Below are 23,603 nucleotides of genomic sequence, written 5' to 3' on the forward strand. Positions count from 1 at the left end.
CAAGTTTCAAAGAAAAATCTGGATTTCATTTGTGTTTCCACACACAAACGGAAGTGATAAGAAACTGCACTTCAATAAAGCCAGAAGATAGTCAGTAACACCATTCTAATTAATCAGGGTGATAACTTTCAAAGAACTGTTTCCCAGTAACACCACTTGGGTGTTTTAACACTGCAAGTTCTAACTCTATATGTAACACCTAAAAATTCTCACCAACTAGTAGTCTGGCTAGAGCAAGAGCAAAATACATTAAGAAGGTGCATGTAACATCACTTCCAGGAACAATTTCAAATTAATAAGTTAAACCTGCCTGGCCCAGATCTAACTCCATCAAGATGAGACCATGCAGTGCCCAACCTGAAGGGGCAGATCAGGTGATATACACTTAGCATTTACAAACGACCCTTTCTTTTCCTCCTCTGTAATATTAGCCCCAAACTCCAGCTCCCAAGCATTTCAAGACTCCAAGCAACTCCAAATCAGGGGATCTAGTAGCCTGATTAACACAGCCTTCCACAAAGTTGAAAACAATGTGCCAACACTTCTCCAAGGAATAGTTTTACGTTGGTGGGGAGGATGAAACAGAATAGGAAAGATAGTACATACTCACGTTTTTTTTTAAGCTGGGGTGTTGGTGAATCCTTCTTCAACTTAATGTTAGTTACAACTGGTCTTTAACGAGATTTGCTCCGATTCAGTTGTAAAATAGTCCTCTTAAACTTCTAAATAATGGGAAGAACACAAGAAATGGGGTCTCCCAAGTCAGCCCATTGTGTTTTGGGTTTGTTTTTTTTTTTTTTTTTTTTAAAGTTGGAGGAAGATGAAAAACTACATCGAATGCACTATGCTTCCATTTACCAGCATCACATCCTAAGCAGACCACATCTTAATTCTTTTAGTAGCTTTATACACATAGACAGATTAAAAATAGCTTAATTACAACTTTTATGGTGTATTAGTCTTCTTTACGAGACGGATGATTTCTAGCGCATGTCCCTATTTTAGGAGTCAAACAACACATACACATACTCACGTGCTTTATTCCTATAAAATTTCCCCTCTAACTTCAGAACGGGAAATTAATTCCTATTGTTTACACAGGAACATAAAGAAACTTTTTTTTTTCCCTGCCACAGTCATCATATACTGTAACCAGCCCCTGACCGTCTTGGTGGCCCCACACTAGGCTTGTTCCAGTGTATCAATCTTTCTTGCACAAGGGAGCCCCAGACTGGGCACAGCACTCCATATACAGTCTCACAAGCACCAAACAGAAGGGAAGGGTCACTTCCCTGTACCCGCTGGCCACACGTTTACTCATGTAGCCCAGGATGCAGCTGCCCTTGCTTGCTGCCAAAAGTCACTCACTGCAAGGACTGCTGACTCACGTTCGACTTATTGTCCATCACCATCTCCAGAGCTGCTTCCTAGACTATCAGCCTGCTATCCAGCCCATACCTCACCAATTTAGCGATGATGCAACTGGGGCCAAGGCCTCGCCATAATCAAGGTATAGTACACATCTTTGCCCACAGTGTTAGTCATTTCATCATAGAAAGCAATGAGGTTGATCAGGTATGACTTGGCAAATCCATGCTGTCTGCTCCAAATCAACTTGTCCTTTGTGTGCTAAGAAAGGGCTTACAAGACGATTTGCTTCACAACCTCCACAGGGACTGAGGTTACGCTGACTGGCCTGTAGTCACCTGCATCCTCCTTCTGGCGGATGTGTGCACTGTTTGCCTTTTTCCAGTCACTGGGAACCTCCTCCAGCTGCCAGGGCCTTTTGAAGGTGCTAGGCAGCAGCTTTGCAATGACATTGCCCAGCTCCTTCAGCGCCCTTGGATGCATCCCACCTGGTCCCATCAACTTGTCTAATTGGCTCAAGTGATTCTTAACTCTGTCTTCCTTTACTGTGGGTACTGCTTCACGCCCACAGGCTCAGGGACCTGGGAATCCTGAGGGCAAGCCCTACCAGTTGAAAAGGGAATCCAAAAAAAGCGTTGAGTATCTCTTCCTTCTCCATGTCCCTTGTCACTAGCTCCCCTGCCACACCGAGCAGTCAGCTCACACTTTTGCTACCAGTGTACTTACAGAAACCTCTCGTGTCGTCCTTCACCTCCCTGGCTAGTCTCAAGTCCCGCCGAACTTTTGCTCTCCTCACTCTGTTCCTTCATGCATGGGCTATATTCCTCCCGCATAGCCTCTCTCTACTTCCTTTTTGTGTTTGAGCTCAGTCAGAAGCTCCACGTTCACCCATGCTGGCCTGTTGCCATGCTTGCCCAACTTCCTGCGCATGGGAATGGACCCTTGTTGTGCTCTGAGGACTCCGTCTGGAAGATCAACCAGCTCTCCTGGGCCCCCCTGCCCTCCAGGGCATTTTCCTGCAGGAAACCAAACAGGCCAAGATCTGCCCTTCTGAAGTCCAGGTCTGTAATTCTGTTATTCACCTGGCCCACTCCTCTCAGGATCCTAAACTTTACAGTCACCCGCTTGCTGCAGACAGTGCTGCCTCATCCTTTTACATCTTAATTATAAACTTCAATCCATGGAAAACAAAAGACAAAGTCTACGCTGATGTTTAACAGTCTAGAAAATACTTGTTTGTTAATCAGTAAAATGTTACTTACGTGTTACCTACTTAAGTAACAGTTACTTACTTATATAACTAACACAGATTTCACACAGCCACTTTTATAAATGAAAAACAGGGAATTTTAAATGATGGTGCAGTATGATGAAATTAGGCTGACTTAAAAAAGGCAAAAAGGGCAAACACCCCTCCAAAACCCCAGGAAGCAAGATCTCCTATCAGACCCCTACTTCTACTCTAAACCAGTAGAAGTCCCCATAGTCCACAAGCGGCATAGGCCACAAAGTGTAGCAAATACCAAGCAAGCTGCTATATAGTACCATGTATGATATCATGCAGCATTCTGTATCAGCTGGGAAATGAATCACCCACCACTGTTATCTGTAAGTTTTCACGTGATGTCTAATCACACAAAAAGGTGTTTTTAAAAGCATAATCAGCATCCATCATTAGGGGTACAGAACTTACCCATTTTGCATGCACAAAACAAGCCCGCATAACAGCAAGTGAATCTAAATCCATCTTTCTTCTCATAAGTGATCACTGTTTCACTTTTAGAATTTATGCCTCTTGGCAGAAGGGGGAGAAGAGCTGATTTGATTTTTTTTTTAAATGAAAAGCTTTTCAAGGATAAAGTGCAAAAGACAACATTACATTTGGCATCTTGGACAAGAAAGGACTGGATCTTAATTTCAATTAAAATAAAATATAGATGATGTGGTAAAGAACACTTTCTGTTGTAACTTACCTACATTTCTACATATAACTGCACTTCTTCACAATTTGCCTGGAAGAGTTAGATTTATTAGCATAGATTATGCTCTGCATACCATTTTATATCCACTTAAAACTTATTTCCTGATACAGACATATTAAAGTACACAAGTTAACTGTTATGCCTATTTCATGCATAAAGTAGGATTACATAAATCAGATTCTATGTCACTTTTAAAAGAATCTCTCCAGTAAGGAAGTAAAACACAACTTACAGCTACTATGTGCTTAATTTATATATAAAGACCACTTCATATCTACTTACGTATTTTAAAAATTTAAGAGGGGCTTCAGTAAGATCTCTGTTAAATACAAATTACTTCAGCGAAACCTCAGGGAGAGAGAGTTATTTTGAATGAGTGCGGGCGTCAAAGTAATACTCCTTTCAACTATATTAAGAAAGCAAGATGCATTGTAATTGTTCAATACAAAGAAAAGGCAACAATTCTATTACAGTTGACAAAGGGTGAAAGCATGTACTCATTCTTGCCAAGAGTTATCTTGCCAGCTAATTAGAGCAAACATTATCTATTTTAATTCTTCCACAGTCCCGCAGTGGTGGTGAACTACTGCTGAATTAAGACCCAGCTGGTCCCAGGTACAAGCACTCCTGTAGGGACTTGACTGATCCAGACTGTGGGAACTCAGCGAAACAGCTGACTGGGCAAGATGTACTAAGGATAGAGTATGGGTGGGACTGCTCAAAAGTAAGGGCACAATAAAGCGTGTTGTGAAGATTCTCCATGGGAACAAAACCTTCCTTTCTCAAAAAGATGGAGGAGAGTTTTCTGGCCTTTAGAACACATGGCTTCCTCAGCAACAAGAAAACATGTTAAAGCAACATAAGAAACTATTAATGGAATGTGAGAGGACAATTATGCTTTCACTTGATCTTTTACCAAAAATATTTTAGAGGGAGGGGAGTAAGGTATATTTACAAAGCTTCTGTAGATTAACTAGCCTTCAATAACAATCCAGTATAGAACCACAAAAATTTGTTTAAAATTTAACACATAGTAACATCAAAACAAACAAATGTTTCCATGGAGACAACTACCTAAATAAATGCTCACAATGGATCCAAGGCGTGACGTCACTCAGGCCTGCCTGCAACCATAGTAACATGCCAGTGTAAACAGAAATATTTTTATTTTTCTACCTAATAATGTCATAGAATTAGCAGTTTTATGGCAGTACTTAAACCATATTCTTGCAGTGCTGAGTGGGAACACTTCTAAAATAAGAGCAGCGGTATTTATATCAGGGCTATTACTATTACCATATTAACTACATACAACAAGTGAAGTAATGTGTATGGCATACCTAACATATCAAATTTGACAGAGCAGTTGTTGACCCCAATAAACAAAGAAATTTAAGTTCCTAAGGCAACATGCCAGAATGCTGGTCAGAGATCAGTAACATCTATTCTTCTTGGGTACTGTGCTTTCCTTGATACAAAAACCCTGAAGTTCTTAGACTGTTGTGTCTCACTGTCTTGCTGGATTAAGAAGAAGAATGTAGCCACATGTTGCTTTTGATACCAAATGCAGAACTTCTGTGCCCTTCTCCTGTGTCACCAATGAGCTTGCTTTCTCCAAGGCAACAAGATTCACTAAACCCATATTTGCACTCTGCAAGCACAACAAAAGACACACAGCCTACAGACTTTTGCAACTCTGGAAGAGTAACATAAAAGAAATAGTCGGTTAACGAGGATAAATTCCAAGAAGGAAGACAATTGCTTCGGTTACTAAAAAGACACACATGGAATTTCCATTTTAATGAAAACCATCCATTTTCAAATGCTGTTGTATGTCTGTAAGTTGTATGTCTCTAAATTCAGTAGACCCAGATTGCATTATCCCTCTTACTTTGCAAAATGTAAAAGAAAGATGTCTATATAATGTTCAGACAGTATGTGAAAAAGGAGTGCTTGAAATGATCTAATATTACTAAGATATTTATACTAAACCCTACATTTTAGCAGAAGCCTGACCTACAGGGAAATTGAAGTTATTATCATTACAAAAATGGTGAAATACTATTTTTGGTCCTGTTACTAAAATTTCACATACAGTAATTTATTAAAACTTTCCTTCTCATAGAATATGATTGTTACTTATCCTTGCCTTCAAGTATGGCAGTGAATTTAGGGACCTGTTAAAAAAAAATTACTTCCTAAAAAAAGAAGGCTTAAAATATTTAAAACAATGATATGAGCAGGTTTTTCATAAAAGGGGTTGCTTCATTTTTGCCAAGAGACAAAGCCATCCTGATACCAATTAGCAAAAGAGATTTTTACATTAACTTTAAGCTATCTTTGAAATGAAAGTTTACCCTGCAATCATAGCGTTACAGTTGTATGCAGTCCAATGAACATATGAAGAAGAGTCCAACATCTCAAGTTTTGACTGTGAAACCGTAAAATACAGTAAGGAAAGCTCACTACGTAATTGCATTTACAGTTATATACACTTTTGTTGGTTTTGCTGCATTTTTAAAAGATTTCATCCCATAAGATATTGTAAAACTCTGTAATTCATTCTTCACAGTTTCTTTTGCTTTAGCAGGTGCAACATGCACAGAAAGATAACAGTATCATATGAGATGTCTTTATTGTATGTTCTTATAACCTAAAAATAAAAAAAAAATAAATACTTTTTTACTTATTATAGAAATGGCAGCTTATCTCAACTGCAATCCAAATACTTGTCATAAATGTAGGTGGTTTTCCTCGGATCTCTAGGGATGCAACTTTTAAATATTCACATGCATGGCTACTCCCACAAGTAGGCCTTGGCTTTTCATTTCAAGTAATTCTATTACAAAATTCATTGCTGATTAATTTCTTGTGTTTTCTGAACTGACAATAGAAAGTTTTTAAAATAGAAATGGAAAAAAAAGACAGAAAAAGACATCTCTTAAATCAATTTTTAACACACAACTTATATTACAATCCACCACATTGGAAGGATTTGTAAGACCCTTAAGGACCTACAAATTACTATTAAACAAAAATACATGGAGGGGAGGGTGGGTAGGGGGTGGGGGAGGGCGGAGATCACCCAGTTTACATCTTTACAAACAATGCAATTCTAGCAATTCTTATTTCACGTCTCCTATTGTGCATTCTTTGCATTAGACCGTTCCTCCTTCTCATCCTAAATTACATACAAATGTTGTCCTTACATGAAGGCCTTCAGCAGACCTTTTACGCAAGATAAATAGACAGATTACACTTCAGTCTGACCTGCCATCCTCATGCAGAAGGAAAACAGCTTTCTGCACTTATTTTCTGATTTGTAACAAAGGTTTACCAGAATTTTCTCAACCTTCATAACAACATAAACTTAACCTTAATTGACCTTATCTCTGAAAGACAGACATATAGTCCCAGTTTTGAAAAAGTACCATGGATATTCAAAACTTTCAGAAGTTTGTTCACCTGATTTGGCGAAGGTGGGGAAGGGGGTGTTGAGTCTACAAAAATGTTCATTACTTCTCAGGACTGAACTGATAAAATCTCTCCTGCAGCAGAGGAAGTTACCGATCAGTGAATAAAACACTATCTTTCAGTAGCTCTTAGGTAAACCTATCTGTTACGAATTTCCCTGTTACTTTACCCTGACTATCAGCAATGTGTATAGTTCCTACCTATTTTGGCAGTATCTGTAGCAGAACAATAAATGAAGCCTGGGAGAGCTAGCAAGATGACAAACATGGGCTTTATACACAGACATAGTAATTCATAAATCCAAAGAACAATTCTACTAGATTAATTATTTTCTAGTGTTTGAACAACATTTGACGTTGTCATAAACTGTAAGTATAGCTGGCTAGAAAACAAACCCTGCTAAACACAGTGGTTTCCCAGTAATAAACCCAACAGAAAACCTGTTTAGAAGTTCTATCACAATGCTAGATGGCAATTGCAGTTGGGTATGACAAAGATATCTTCTTATATTTGGGTGTGTTCCCTGGACAGACTACAACTGCCAAGATCCACCAGCTTACCATAAGAATCCCAGGCCAAAGTCCATCTTGGGAGACACAGTCTAGCTGAAGAACTTAGGAACAACAGTGAAGTACAGAACCTTCTGACACCCATAAGCATAACGCTTATTGAGGCATGGAAGCAGTACTCTGCACTTTCTGGGGAGCCGGAAATTCTTTTATAGTGTTTAATGTTTTTCATTCAACACAGATGGGGAAACACTTGGGCTGTCAAAAAACCCTAGTGCTCTGCTGGGAAAAATGCTTGTAAAATGGAAACGAGCACGAGTTTGTTTTGCAAGTATGCCTGTTTTGATGCATCACCAAATCTATCATTATCCTTTAGCTTAGGGTTAAACGTGAAGCAAAAAGAGAAAGCAAGGAGACGCAATTGTCTAAACATGCTCAAGAAACCCTCTATACTCAGCCCATGCATAAGCCTCCTAAGTTACAGCACATTACTAACACCTGAGTAACTACAGCCATTAAATCTTCCCTTGTTAAAACTTAAAAACACTATAATAAATGTAATCTAGACTAAAAAGAATTGCTGACATCTTGCTCTCAAGAACAAAAATGTAAAAAAACCTCCACCCAACACTTAAGAAAATGTGAAGTATACCTACTGAAAGCATGCACGTGAAAAAACAGACCACCTCAGTAAAGACAGCAAATCTCAGCTATCGTAAATTTCCCCATCTGCCATTTAAGCAATATTAATTTAAAAAAAAAAAGTTTAAAAGAGAAGAATATACAAAATACATGTTATACGTATGTATACAGGTGAGGAACGAGCAAGTAATTAATACGCAATTAAGATAAAAAAAAGCTTTTGCATTCGATGCAGTTACCTTCTAAACTATTAAATGCTAGACATAAGAGCGTTCTTCTTCCAAGAGAAATGACAACGCTTAGCAGCAGTCACAGGAGAAACTGCTGAACAGGCACCTCCCACGGAGGCAGAGACAAAAACCCCCAAGCTGAGCTGAGACTGAACATGTGCTGACGTTCCCCCTGAGCCTCAGGTCCCTGCCACCTCATACTCACTCCTGCAGAACAGGATCGGATTCCTTCTAGCCCAGCAGGCACCAAAACTCACACTTCTTTATATCCGCTAATGTTGCGCAACTGTTTATGGCCTATCATGGGGCTGTCCTGTCACTAACTTGCTGACATGAGAAAGTGGCGCTAAGATTTATTATTTCCTGTGATGATAGGTACAAGAGGAATTTTTAAGTTGATGAAAGCCAAAGAAAATTTGAAAATGAAGGCAGCATTGTCTATCATAGATCAAGAAAGAAACAAACAGCCCTACAGCCTAAACGTCTGTTTCAAATAAGTATACCACACTCTGGAAACACAACTTCCAAAAAATTCATGTAGGGCCTAAAAGAAAAAGTAGACTAATACAAGAACAAGAGGGTTGGAGTGTGCATATTTCAACTGCCTAGATAAGATCCCTGAAGAGAAAAGAAACAAATACAGAAAGAAATAAGTAATGTAATTCTATCGGTGCATGTTAGACTAGACAACCTTTCAAGATCAAGGGCCTTTTCTTCTCTGCCCTTCTGTGCTTTGATGCACTCTAAAGGGTCAGTGCTTGTAGCAAGTTTTCCCAACTATCCTCGTAAGCAACACAGTTTGCATGTCCACCCCAGCATTACACCACAGTAGTTGAGAGCACAAGCCAAACAAATATTCCTACAAGCTGCAAGTACAATTAAGGGACCTCCCTTAAAGCATGTTCCTCAACACAATGAAGTGTGAGACAATTTAAACCGTTACTGTGATTATAAAAAGCAGAAAAGACAAGACTACCACTTCAGACACCAGGGGGAGGGGGAAGGTGAAAATAATCCAATTCTACACATAAAGTGGGAACAAAAAAATGATTTGGGGCTTCATACGGAATATGCTGGAACAGCTGAATGTCTTTCCTTGGATTTGATGAGTTTCTGGATCAAGCCTGCTTAGGTTTTCAAATTAGGGAGAAATTTCACTAAAGTTCCAGTCTGCTCACAAGAATACGACAGGACTAATGAGATAATCCTAACCAATTAATGAAAGCCATGGGTCTGCATCACAAATTCACAATCAGTGTGGTGTGGCCCTACACTTTAAACTTGAGTAGGTGTTGTGCTGGACATCAGGACTGTTGTTAGAACATATCCCACCTTAGCCTTTGTCCTCTGAGGCTGAATTTTGGCAAGATGCAAAACTACATCCTGACTTCAGTCAGATATCCTTCAGGAAACATTCACATCATTTACTGCAGTCAAAAACCAATATGTTTCTTGGAACAGCCTGCATTTGCCCTGATCACATCATACCTCTTTGTACGGTATAACACCTGTGATGCTGAAGTCAGTTTAAGATAGCAGGACAAAAGCTGAAAGCTGTATCTTCAGACAAAGGAACAGTTTCATAAAGGAACAAGAAAGATCAATTGTGACAGAGACATACAGTGCCTCACAACATCTGTAAGCAACAGAAGATAAATTTAGATGATATCTATGAAACGCATTGAGGAGACAAGGAACTGATGGCAGAAAGGAACTTACTTGATTTTACTGAAGACAATGTCAACATCTGTAACTGTCACGTTCTTCCCATCTATCACATGACAGTCCTTACATAGCTTTGACCAGTTCTTCCCATGCATTTCTTTTCCTGTGGCTCTTGTATCACCATGGATGGCAAATTTTCTAAAGGCCTCTTCCAGAGCACTTATTTCTCCTGCCATAGCTCCCTCATGGGAGCTGTTTGAATCATAGGATAACCGTTTTGCTGCTCGGTCCTTTGCTGGATCTGAAGGAGACTTTGGAGGAGTCTTATTCACAGGTTTGGTTGACTTCGCTTTATTGTCAGCCATTGTGCTACAAAGAAGAGGAGGGTAAACTCATTACATTAATTCGCACTAGTTTACTTTCTGTTAAGCTACATGTCACAACGTATGAAGAATAAGTGGTCTGTAAAGCTGGCAAGAACTCAGTGCCCTCCACCACCAAACAACAGTCTATAAATAGAACTATGTAACTCTCTGCCCATCTAGAAAAAAATTATAGCACATAAAAAAAAGGGCATGGAAAGAACATTCCAAAACAGGGCACAAACCTAATTTCACCACCATTACATCAGCCAACGAGAGAACACTCATTGTTTGTTTCTTTTCTTTTTTTTTGAAAATTACAATCACCACAGTCACTCTACTGATTTGAATAAAAGTATGCTCTTTACACTGTAGGCATCTCTACCTACTTTTATTTCTGAAGGAAAAATAAGTAGCCCTTCATTTTCTGGACTGTGGCTCTTAAATTATTTTTTATTGCAAAAAGAAATATTTTGAAAGTGCAGCAAAAATATTGCTGTTAATAACCCTTATATTATATAATGAAAGGGCTAACAAGTAAGGAAGCCTCAGAAATGCTTAGAAAAGTTTGTTAACAAAACCATTCATTTCTCAAGTTCATGCCCAAAGACCTGTAGCTGTGGAATTCATTTGAATTCATCCACACATCCATGATGCAGGAGCACTGAGAAGGGACATCATTACTACAGAGAACAACTTTCAAATTACCACAGTAACTTTCAGATTATCATAGCTCATGGAGGATAGGTTTGCCTTTTTTAAAAGAAACCTTAAACTGAGCAACAGAACACTAAAATTATTTTCAGGGGCCTTCATAAAGAAGAAACCCCTAACACACCAGAAGCACGCCACAGAAGCCTTTGCCTTCCGCTCATCCGCTCTCAGCGTCGCAGAAATAAAAATCCTAGGGACAGGGTGCACTGTTGGCCTGTTCCAACAGCCACACGCAGACTGTTGCCCAGACTCACATCTGTGGTGCTGCTACAAATTTTAACCCATAAAGAGGTGCTTCAGGTATCAGAATTTTGGCTAATACTGGATAAGGGCAAACACTTACCTCTCCCATTCTTCTGAAGTCACAGCTGTACATGGTATGTGACTAACATGTGCAAAGATTGGTATGTTTTTCTAGTTAAGGTTTTATTTCTGCAGCAGATAGAAAGTTCTTTTGGCTATATACTGCACTTCAACACAAACTCCTCCAATGGAAACAATTCTAAAATTCTCCCTCTTCTGATATTGCTTAACATCTGTCACTTAACAACCAAGGCATACCCCTTTCCTGCAGCTGCAACAGAACTAACCATAACTACCTGCTAAGCAGCAGTTACTGTTAAGCTTCATGATCAGAAACAACCTTTTAATAACCAAAAGCAGCCATATAAGACATTGAGAAAGCGGTATAAGCAGACGCTAGAGTTCAGAAGGCTTTGTGAAAGAACAGAAATGTCCGCAAAAAAACGCAGTTCCAGAAGTCCACAGAATATTTAGACAAATAGGTGTTGTGTTATGAACCGCTGTAGTCTGTATCATGTAATACTCCTTTAGTATCATGAAACAACAGGTCTTGTCCCTTCTCTCACTCTACAATAGGTAAATAATACAGCACGTTATACAGACAGAGATATCTATACAGACAGAGATTAAGCTAGGGATCAATCTGACTGAGGTCATGACTAACTCATGCTAAAATAGACTGAAAATGCAGATCTGTGTTCTTAGCACATGCCTAACCCGTTAGAAAAAGTTTTCTCATAGCATCAAACTTCCTTTCAGCCAGAGACTACAACACATACTCATCTGCAGACAGACAGCTGGGAGAACTCCCCTAGATAGAGTCACATATTAATCTGTATTCTTTCAAAAACGAGGGGACAAGCAGCTATTGTTCCTGTGAATGCCAGCTGCCAATGCTGTGTAGCTGCACGAATACCAGGTACCTATAAATAAGCCCAAAGCCTCAATACTGGCCAACTGTCAGCTCTTCTGGAAGTTTTATATTAATTTACACTCTTTCACTTATCCACCACCGCTCCAGGCGTCAGCATATTGCAGGAATTCTGGTATGGCCTTGATTTAGATTTGGGGGAATTCCTGTTAGAAGTAGACCACCTCCTGGCACCAACAAGGAAGACCCGAAGACTTCCTAAAACACAGAGTATTTTTGCCAACAATTTCACCGATTTACGCAACTCTACAGAATACGCGTATATCCTACCTGGTAAGGATTCACTGTGGCACCTTCCCTGCCCGGCCCCTGAGAACTAACGTGTGGCTAATCTGCTGAGGAAGTGCAGGCAGGTTAGTATTTGTAACAGGAGTTAGCATCGCTGCCGTGTCACAGACAGGGAAACCAAAGCAAAGGGATGAAGAAGCATGACTCTTCCGCTGCCAGAGTTCAGAACTTAATGAGGACTCTGGGACCCATACTCTACACTGCTTTAATTATTAGGCCACGTAAAGCGAGTACATTATTGCATGGAGTGCTCTGAAGTGCTATGAAGTTCTCTGATTCTGCGGAGGAAATACAAACATAGTCTCACTAGCTGCAAATGTATTAACCCAGTTTATGATCTCCATACCTAAAAATGCTTCAAAAAAAAAATCAACAGGAAACTATCAAAAGTGTGAATGCCTAGCTTTTGGGGCTATACCATATACTTTCTCATCTACTTCATCTAGCTTGCCTCTAGCATGCTAGGGAATATTCTGTCCCAATATAAGTTGAATTGCTTTCATTTGCAGCAAGTATTACAAAACCAGTTTTTAATGGAAGTCTTCTTGCAGCATTTACTGTCACAGACATGAATAAGAACGTATTTGTCTAAGACAGCATAAAAGACTACAACACTACAGTAGATACTTATTACAGCCTCAGATACAATCCAGTTAATAGAAAAGGCAGCTTATTGTAAAACCATTTGTTTTTTAGAATATTTACTCACCAAGAATTGGCTAAAATGAGGTGAAAAGTCCTGTGAACTAAGGATAACTTTCAGTTCAAACTTTCTAACGGCAGAAGACATTCAAGCATCAAGCAGACCTCTGTTGAGAAGACTGCTGAGATTGATGAATTTGGAGAAAAGATTAAATAGCACAATGGCACAGCTGCAATGCAATAATGGCATTCCTAACATCTACTCCCTTCCTGTAATGCTTGCCTATGCATATGCCAACCTTATTTCTCACGTGCAACACCGAGTTGCATTGCAACTTGCAACATAACTCCACAAGATCCCAAAGTTAGGTTTACGCTGCGCATCAGGGTCATCCTCTAGCTAAAATCCAAAGTCCACAGTGTAAATTCCTCATCTTGAGCCCAAAGGCAGTAACTTGGATAAAATAGCCCTAAAATGGAATCTCTGCTCAAGTTTTCAATCTTAGCCCGGATCCCTCCATAAGTTCTTAACCCCTTCTACCATATGCCCCAGACAACTAAGCAACAAAAATCTACAAATTCTGTCCTTGATTTAGTCCTTTTCTGCAGTTCCTTTTGCTGTTGTTTTTATGCAAAGTCCAAGGTTCTGCTTTGTTTACAGTCATACCGTAGAGTTTTGGCCACAAGGTAGAGTGGAGAAGGTACCTAACTGTATTCTAAATATTCACCAAGACGTAAGTTAATTCCCGAGACAGTATTTCTGCAACCTCCTTGCCTGTCAGCAATTCTCTTGCACGTTTTGTCTCCCTGATTTGTCAAGTGAGAAGGGCAAGTAGGTAATCCACAGCACAAACTCTAGACTCATAAGCAAAGACACTGTTTTACTATCTGCAAAATGTTACTAGCAGGTTAAAAAAAAAAAAAAAAAAAAAAACAAAAAAAAGAAAAAGAAAAAAAAATCTTACAAGCACTCTATTCCATTTTTGCCAGTACTTAAGCTAAGTATGCAGGCTTTCCACCACTTTTGCTTCTTGTAATGGGCATTCAGACCAAAAAATTCCCTAGCTCATGGGCAAATTTCATCTAGCTGATCTTCCTTGCATCCTCACGTTCTAAAGGGGAGAAAATAAAACAGATTAACCTCAAAAGCATCTATACATCTATTTAGTTGGCCAAGAAAAACAGGATTCTTACATGCAGTCAGATAGCATCTCTCATGCATGTGATCGCATCAGACATTTGAATGAATGCTCAAGAAAACGGTAGCTAGGAATCTACTGATTTTATTGAAAACTAGAAATAGAGTAGGGGGAAAGGAGAGAGACGGTAGACCCCTTGCAATGCAGTTAACATAGCCAGCAAGGTGAGGTAAGTCTGGTAACATTAACAATTTCACTTCTGTTTTAACCTCAGAATAAGCTTCCTATTTCTGCACTGTTCTCTTACAAATGCATCAGCCTCAAACTCTCCACACCTACATTCTCAGCTCCTCAGACCAGCCGAACTACCAAATAGAGGTATTTCTTAGATGGTCTTAAACCTGAAAGATAGAAAACAGGCATACTAGAAAGAATTCTGACCACAGGCACACACCCTAGTAGTTTTATGTTAATTGTAACCTGGCTTCATCTTCCATTCTCCTGATAATCCTTCCTGCACATCAAGTGTTGGTAAGCATGCAAGTGCTTAATGTGTAATTTTTATCAGAATCTGTTTCTGCACTGTTGGTAAACCTTATCTACTGCACCACAAACAGTTGCCATCCAAAATTTCTAAAGATCTCCCAGCCAACCCAAGCAAAAAAGAAAGCAAGTTTTCAATGAGCATGAGAGGTGCTATTTTTATGAGTGAATTGGATTCATTATCAAGCTGTTCAAGGCATTTGAATTTGTCTGACTGCATCTGTTTTATTTTAGTACTTGATCTATCTTCCTCATGTTTTAAAAACATTACAGAATTGCAGTTAAAGGGAATTCTCATTTATTTTCTGTCTGTAATTATTTATGCCAAATAAAAATAGCAGAGACAAAGTACAGCAGATGGAATCTTTTTCCCACATTCGTGCATAAACATTCAAGCTGAGAGAAGGGATAAACAGCTGGAGAAATGCAACATCCTCCTAATAAAATGCAATGCTTTAGACAATGCTCTTGAAGCTTTCCTTAAGCTTCCTTCACAGCTATCAGTAGGAGCAAGAGTTAAAGCATTTCTCTTCCGAGTTCTGCTCTGGTCATATTTCTCCACATGTGATGCTCAAGTGAATGAGAGCCATCCATTTTCCCTAGCGTGTAACAGAAGGAAAATGAGCAAAGAACACTGCAGACCAAGCAAAGCTAACACAACTCTATCTACATTTAAACCCATCTTTACTTAAAGAAAATTAAATCCTTTCATAAGGCTTTTTGAGAAACTGAACCTCGAGGTCTCTTGAAAATATACATGTACCTGGCACTATGGACAAGGGCACGGCTGGCTAGATCACACCGCTACATTAAGATCTTTAGTAGGACACACACAGAGTAACAAAAAAGGTGGTTACTCAAGGTGCGCAGTGTTCCTCCTTAGCGAAACAGTATTTCAGACCGTGATAGGCCATCAAAGGAGCAACCTTAGAAAACACACTATCAAGCACAGAGAGCATTTTGACTGCTGACAAATGTCTTACTATTCTATTTCTAAAAGCTATTGCTATCCACCCGCAAAGTGACTGCTACAACATCACTTACATACAAAACTGAGTTTAGTTCTTCGTAATTTACACTCCTTTGCTCCAAAGAACCACTTCATAAAATATCACCTCTTTATATATGCATAAATGAAACACCTATACACAGACACACACACCTTTATCAGCAATAGTTCTATTAGAAGGTTTTTCTCTTAAAAGACATGCGTTCACCTGACAACACTTAAAACTACACAAAAACTCTTTACCTAACTAAATAACTCTTAACTAGCTCTACAATATACTGTAGTACCACTGTGTAACTTACACAAGGTTTCAACTATGAAGGCAGAAGCACAAATACAGGTATCCACCACTCATTTATACACTGGTGAATTCTTATTGTGCATTTTTTTCCATTATGCGACTACCACTTTTGAGGATTCCACTTACTAAGTATTCATCCTGAGCTCAGCTGGGCTGCTGTCTAGCTTTGGTAGATGAAGAAATAATCTGGACACAAATATTCTGCAGTTCCACACAAGGATACAAACCAGCGTCTAGAACGGCCTTCACAGAAGGAAGCGGATACAACAGTTTTGAAAAGGAAGAAAAAGATATTCACAACGATTAAAGCACAACAGAAGAGGAGCCTCAACTGTTCAGATGAGGTATTTTATCAAGGTGGATCAAAAAAAGACTTGGGAAACACAGATCCAAAAGAGACGGGAAGACAACAGCTGCTCTTCACAGTAGTTAGTCATATAATTAATTTAAAGCTCCAAAGAACATGCTGAGCATATCATCATTTTAGGATTAGTTGAGTACAGCTTCCCAACTTGTAACATTACAATTGCAGAGTTTGCTTAGCTTAATTTCCTCATACACTATACATTGTCCCCTCCTACCTTCCCCATCCAGAGCAGACTACCAATCTGAACTTCCATAGAACCCTTTCAAAATATTTCTGCAAAAGCCGTGAGTAATCAAGATCCACTCCATGAAGGAGATCAGAAATTGCATAGCAAGGAAATTACTTCAAACACCAGTAAGACGGGGGCTTTGTGTACCACCTATAGTTAAAAACCAACTGATGCTATTGACAAGGATAGAATTAGATCCAACAAAAACTGAGCTAACAGAGACTTACAGGCCTTGAAAACACTGTAAGATTTAATAGTCACAAAACATCACCTCTGATCGAAGAACTGGAGATTGTATTAGAGCTACAAAATCATGAGACATGATGATTTACCACGAGAGACTTAAAGAATTCCACCAATGTAATTTGTCAGGTGACTGAAGTCACTTTGGTGAGGTATCCAACTATCTTCGTAGAGAAAGTGCATCACATACTAAATGGCTCTTTACTATCAAAGAAACCCAACAGCTGAAAATTCAGGCTACACCAATTCAAGTTAGAAATAAGACTTCCTTAGGGAGAAATAATCAACCATTGGATATACTAAAGGTAAACTGCAAGAATAGCTGCAAATACTTCACATCCTGACGTCTGCACATTACACTCCATTTAATACAGAAGATACACTTGGTCAAGCATCTCTGAAAGACAGACTGTGATCAACTGTATGTTATTGGTCTCAGAAAACTAACTGAAAATAACTAATGCATGAAGTCAGATTAGGTAGTCTAAAGATTGCTTATGTTCTTGAAGTCTGCTGTTTCAGTTTTGTCTGAATACAAAAAAATAAACTAACTTTTAAGTACAGATTTTCTTCAACTACCTACAGCTTGGTACAATATTGGAGGGCAATACTCGCCTTGCTAAATCACCAGTAAGTTCTTTCACATCTATAAGCTGTTCGAGTACTGGTCCTTCTGACAGTGAAATCAGATGAGACAGGCAGATGCAGATTTGTTTTTAATTTAAAAATCAGCAGAGTCACCAACAACTAAAGAGTACTTTTGCAAGCAAGGCCTCAGCATTTGAATTTCCATTGCAAAAATTTGCTTGGCACTGAACACCATTCCTCAACAGTGCATTTAAGAACTTGTTTGAACTGGGACTGCATCCCTCAGAGATTCAAGCAAAAACTGTTACGTTCTTGATTTTTTTTTTTTTTTTTTTAAAGTTTCTCTGTCCTCATTTTGCCAAATGCTCCAATATTTGAACCCTATCACACAAGTATATTCTTAAGATTAGTCAAACTGGGCAAGAATTAACTTCGTAAGATTATTTAAGACAGTTGTACTGCAGATCCATTTCTTCCTTTTCATTCTTCTTCACTTCTCATCTTCCACGTAACGCTCCAAAGCTTTGGTCTGTATACTCTCAGTTTTCTACCCAGGACAAGGGAAGTTCTTATCAAACACTCAGGACACTATGAGGCAGGGGAAAGATGAGGAAGAAAAGAAAAGGAAGAGGGAATCTCAAGACAACAGGCAAGACTAAGAAAGAACCCAGGTTTCTTACCATCTGCCAAGTCCTAACACAGTTAAGATTCCCTCTTAGCAGGAGCAAACTGAATTGCCCACCTGCTCCACATAATAACTAACAATAGATTAAAAACTTCCCATCTGTTTTGATGGACATACCACTGCGAGCCACGAAAACTGACCAACACAAAATCAGTCTGTTCTGCTCCATCAGCACTTGAGATAAACACCCAGTCAGAAAAAGCGTCCTGAAACCTGAACAGGCTATGTGTACTTGTCCTGTACTACATGTACGGGCCATATGTACTAAAAGGCCATATTTATATCAGGGTATTTTACCAATAACATCCTCTCAATCTACAGTTACTTTCACTACTATTTCAAAGTATTCCAATAGCCAGACTACACTGCAATGGGAAATTCTTGCAGTGCTTCTATGTATGGGCAATTTAGGATGGGCAGGATCGATGCATTCACTAAGAAATTTCTTTCTGCTGAAGGCGTATTTGTTACTATGTCTTTTTTATGGATTTGGGCACATGAGGGAGACGAGAAGAAGAGCTAGCTAGAACTGCTTATTGAAAGCACTGGGGGAAAGGCAGAGCAATGTGATTTTTCCTGTATAATGTTTTGATTTTGAAATGAAAACACCATTTCGAAATTCTAAGAAGTGACCCTAAATTTAAAGAATAGTAAAAACCAAGTAGCCTTAAGATAAAAATTTTCATATTGGGTCGATGTAGGTTTTTATTTTATTTTATTTCAACTTTCAGCATTTCCTCAAGTTAAATACATTTAAAAGCGCCCCCAAATCAAGACATTATTCACATGTCCCAAGAATGCCCTTTGATACCAGAACTTCCCTCACAGAACTGTGCAAGTCTGACATTAAGGTCTACAATTCCATTTGCCCTAACATATGAGAAAGAGAAAATACATAGCTGGATAATGCACACACATGTATCAATGTATCCTTCCTAACAACACCCACATTCCCTTTTTCGTACCAGTGTCATGTTCTGTATTTTGGATCATAATATTTTGTTCCATGGTCATATTGCACCTAACACGTTAGTCAAGGTCCCTGATCACAGCTGCCAGACACTATGGCAATACAAACAGTAAGCAAAATATTTCTTTTCGACTAACTGGCAGAGGCACCTAAAAGCACTTATGCCCATAGCAGTCATGCCAGTATAGCAGAGAAACACTAGGGATGAAAATTACATACCTGCATTTAATTTCAATTACTACGCCCAGCACAAAAATGGTTTTTGGATGGAGAAAAAAACCCCTCTGTTTGTTGCTTGCTGAAAAGAGTTCATTTAATTTATGCAAGAGCAACAAGCAATATGCATGTAAATAGAAAGGACATGACATCATGGAGTGACTACACCACAGGAAAAACTGTTCTTGTTTTAAGCTGTTCTTCATACAGTGATATAGGCTTGTGAATACAGTCACATTCTCACACTGAAGGCTTACGTAATCAAAGTATGCAAAGCAAGGAAAATATCCGGTATTATTTTAATTTGCATCTTAGCTTATCATCTGAGAGCAAGGTATTAAGTTTAAACACTGTATGGCTTATTCTCTAAAACATTCTGAGATACATTAAGTACAATTAATTGCCTCTAACAATAATCAGAATACACTAATCTTAACATAAATTGACATAACTGCCTGCCTGCATCCCTCCTTCCTCCTTAAAAGATATGTCCTTTTTTTTCTTTCCTTTTTCAAATTAAGCTCAAAGAAGCTCAAGAAGTAAAAATAACTTCTGTCATATAGCTGCCTACAGAAAATAATTTGAATGAATATATCTACTATAAAAATTAAATAAAAAGACATTATTTTTCACCACTGTCAATCCACAGTTTAAACTGGGCACAGAAAACACTACTTGCTGTATGTATATTTCCATTTATAAAGGCCTTTTCTTACATTTACAAGGGCCAAGTGCAAGCACCGCAGGAGATTCCTATGTGAATTTTATCTGCAATTTGATCCTTGCATGGCATGCTGTCTAAGCATTACACTGTACTATGATTTAATACTGGACATATACTTTGGCAGTTACAAATGATGGACTATTTAAAGGAATACGACTGTGATCCAGAGAGGTACAAAAGCAGTCAAAATAGCACTTTATTCTGGTTTTGGGAGGGGTGAGTTTGAGTTAGGAGAGGGCCTGTAAAAAACCTAATTTGAAAAAGAAGTGGCTCATCACTAAAGGATTAAAAAAATGGCCATCGACATTTAAAAAATAGATTGTATACATTTCATAAACAGTCATGCTATTTTAAGCCTGAGACCATGAAAGTGTATAGCTGTCTCTCCACTTTCGCTGCAAGTTTTCAGAGCACTATAGAAAAAACAACCCCAAACCTGTTTCGTTAATGTTTCATTATCACGCTAACGCTTCTAAAGCATGCTATTTAATGACACCAGTTGAGAAAACAGTATGAAGGCTCAGGAGAAGTCAGTGAAAACAGTCTCCTATCGTGTGTTTCATTTCAGGCTGGGGGTTGGGTTTGCCCCTCCTTTTCTTTTCAAATAAACATAAGCAGTTATGCAATCCTCCGTAAAATCTGAAAGAATTTCTCCTCCCACCCCCCCGCCAAACCTGCTCATGTAGACCCTACAAAACACGAACAGGGAAATGGCTCGTCAGCAGCATCATGCTGCGAGGTTCAAAGCTGCCAGCGTTTAGGACACACGCTTTTCACCTGGGCGTTCGGCACCTTGTAGCATCTTCCCCGTGGAAGAATTTCGCCCAGGAACGCGAGATTTTACCCAGGACTGAAGAAACGCTTGCAACCGCTGCTGATTTGGGGAGGGGGGGGTGGAAGGGTGCGGGTACGCGTCTTCGTTTTCAAACTAGCCAGCCGGGTGGCAGATTAATTCACATGATTTCGCCTCGTCCTGTTTTCCACCCTAGGCTACCGTACTTGTCTCTATACCTCCGCGTGTCACACCGCAGCATCCAAAAAGCCTCCCACACCTGATGCCGGTTTCCATGGAGGAGCGGTTCTCAGAGACAAAGCCCCTTCGGCTAACACTTGGGCATTTAAACAAAAAAAAGGCAAATCGGCTTTACCCATCGACCCCCTTTAAAAGGGGGGGACCACTTGCTCTGCGCAACAACACGACGCAGCAGCTGAGGCTTCGCCGCCGGCTCCAGATAATGGCCAACAGCGCAGCATTTGATGCGTGCGCAAGGTGGATCTTCCCCCCAGCTCCTCCGGGCGACGCCCGCAGGCAGAGCCGGGCTTGCCAGCCGCCGGCGTCGCCCACCCAGTGCCGCCGGCAGACAGCCCCCCCCCCCCCCCCCCCCGGCCCCGCCGCGATGGCGGTGGGAGATGCGGCTGCCGGAGCCCATCCCGACGGGCTGGCGAAGGAGAGCAGCGCTGCACCCAGCGCCGCTCCCCCGCCCCTGGCTCTGTCGGGAGGGACGCAGCAGCGGGAGGGGGGACAGCGAGGGGTTAATCCTGCGGAGGAACGCTCCACTGCGGCGCCCGCCGCCGCCTCGCCCGCAGCCCCCCACCGACGTTACATAACGGGGTAGGGCAGGGCAGGGCGCCGCGCGCCCCTCCGCTGGGGGCGGGCCGCCGGTGGCACCGCGGTAGCGGGGGCCTCCAGCCTGGGGCAGCTCCGCCGACGCGCCCGCCCCCTCCCCTCGCGTCTTCGTTAACCGAACACGAATTAGGTAGCCAGCGCCCTAATTTGTTAGGTTTGGGGGGTGGGGGGGAAAGACGCGCACACCACCACCCAGCCCCAAAACAGAGGGGCTTGTCTCGCCCGCCCCGCAAGAGGTGCCAACTCACCGCCGGCTCTCGAGGGGCGGCAGAGTCCCGCCAGCCCAACCTGACACTCGCCCGGCTCCGGCGCTATCGGCAGCCCGTGTCAAGCCGGCGCGGCGGCTCCAGCAGGCACCGCCCTCGCTGCCCGGGCATTGGCGAGCGCCCGGCGCCGCCTGCCCGCCCCTCCGCTGCTCGCCCCCATAGGCCGGGCGGCCTGTCCGGCGGCGGCCGCTCCCGCCCCCCGCGGAGCCTGAGGTAATGAATTAGCGCAGGGGCAGCAGCTGCTTTTGCTGCCTTAAATGGCTGGTTAAGGCTGGCGGCGCCTCCGCCCGCTCCTCCCTGCTCGCTGCCCGGTGCGCGGCAGCAGGTGGGCAGGGGCAGGTGGAGGGGCGGCCAGGAGGCGGTGGCTGCCTCACCGCTCCCCTCGCCGGGGGCGACGCGGGGTGGGCCGGGCCGGTGAGTCCCAGCGGCTTCCGCCATCTCGAACATCGTATTCCCCCTTCCCGAGGGAGAAGCGGGGACCGAGGGGCACCTCTGCGTCCTGAGCCCGGCGGGTTTGGATCCGGATTGCTGCTCGGCGATGCTTTAAGCTCTGGCTGGTGACGTAAAGTAAATAAAAATCACGTAAAAGACAGGGCTGTGCAATGCAGTAGGCGTTCCGTAAAACCTCACGTTCCCTCAGCTTGCTGCCTGCCTAGGAGCAGGCCTAGGGTTGGCACAGCAGAGAGGTGCAGACACAAACCCAGTCTGCAGCGATCCCATCCAAAGCCTTAGAGCACTGAGACAGTTCAGGAGTCAGCAGAAATGTAATGATTTAACTGTCGTGTAGCCTCATTCATGAATTTATAACCAGACTCCGATGACCTGGCAGAGACTGGTGGACCGTAACTTGATAGCTGCTGTGCTGAAATCAAGTTGAAACAATCTACCTGCGGAGGTTAGGGAAAAAAGCAAAATGATCCAGTTAATGTGCAGTGGAGTCTCAGTTTTTCAAATGCAGGATAGACACATAGCTAACTTTTAAAAGTAGTCATATACCTCTACTTGCCTTAAGATGCACAATAAAAGTGTATAAAATATTATAAAACTAGTTTATAAACTCTTACTTCAGTATTATTGAAATGACCCAGAATGTCATTTAAGGTCCCCTTGTATTAGCATTGAGTTTGGCTGCACTACTGATTAAGGTTTTGTGATAGATTATGTCAAATGCATTTGTGATATTTCGTAGAAGCACAAACCAAAATCATGTTGTATTTTTTTCCCAGGTTTTCTCTTTCACCATGTGGATACAGAAAACCTACCCTCTATGAAGCCTGGGCCGGCTTAAGGCCCAAGAAGAGTCCTTACTATAAAGCTGAGAAACAGATTAAGACAGGTACATCTTTAAATCAGAGCCTAGTTTTGAAGGCAAAGAGGAATGCAATATACATTAACATGAAATAACGTATGGTAGATAGCCCAGTGGAGACTATTCTCCTAACGTTTAATATGGGGCTCATCCTATATATTATTTTCAATTATTTCCCCCATCCCACACAGCTCAGAATATAATTTTCTGTTACTGTAACAGAATTTTGTGTCATAAACCATGCCATCAATCTTAGAAAGTGTACAGAGTAAGAATT

At 41.0% G+C, this 23,603-nt stretch overlaps 1 protein-coding gene across 1 annotated transcript in view; it reads right to left on the reverse strand.

Moving 5' to 3' along the window:
• Positions 1-22,145, reverse strand: part of TPPP (tubulin polymerization promoting protein) — a 66,588-nt gene extending 44,443 nt beyond the window's left edge. The window contains exons 1-2 of the mRNA XM_063325700.1: positions 22,000-22,145; positions 9,925-10,239 (exon numbers count right to left, since the gene is read on the reverse strand). Of these exons, the coding sequence (XP_063181770.1) occupies positions 9,925-10,235 (311 nt within the window). The 5' untranslated portion in view covers positions 10,236-10,239; positions 22,000-22,145. The remainder of the gene's footprint in view (positions 1-9,924; positions 10,240-21,999) is intronic.
• Between the last annotated feature and the right edge of the window lie 1,458 nt (positions 22,146-23,603).

This window comes from Chroicocephalus ridibundus, chromosome 2 (genome assembly GCF_963924245.1).
Source record: "Chroicocephalus ridibundus chromosome 2, bChrRid1.1, whole genome shotgun sequence".
NCBI lineage: Eukaryota > Metazoa > Chordata > Aves > Charadriiformes > Laridae > Chroicocephalus > Chroicocephalus ridibundus.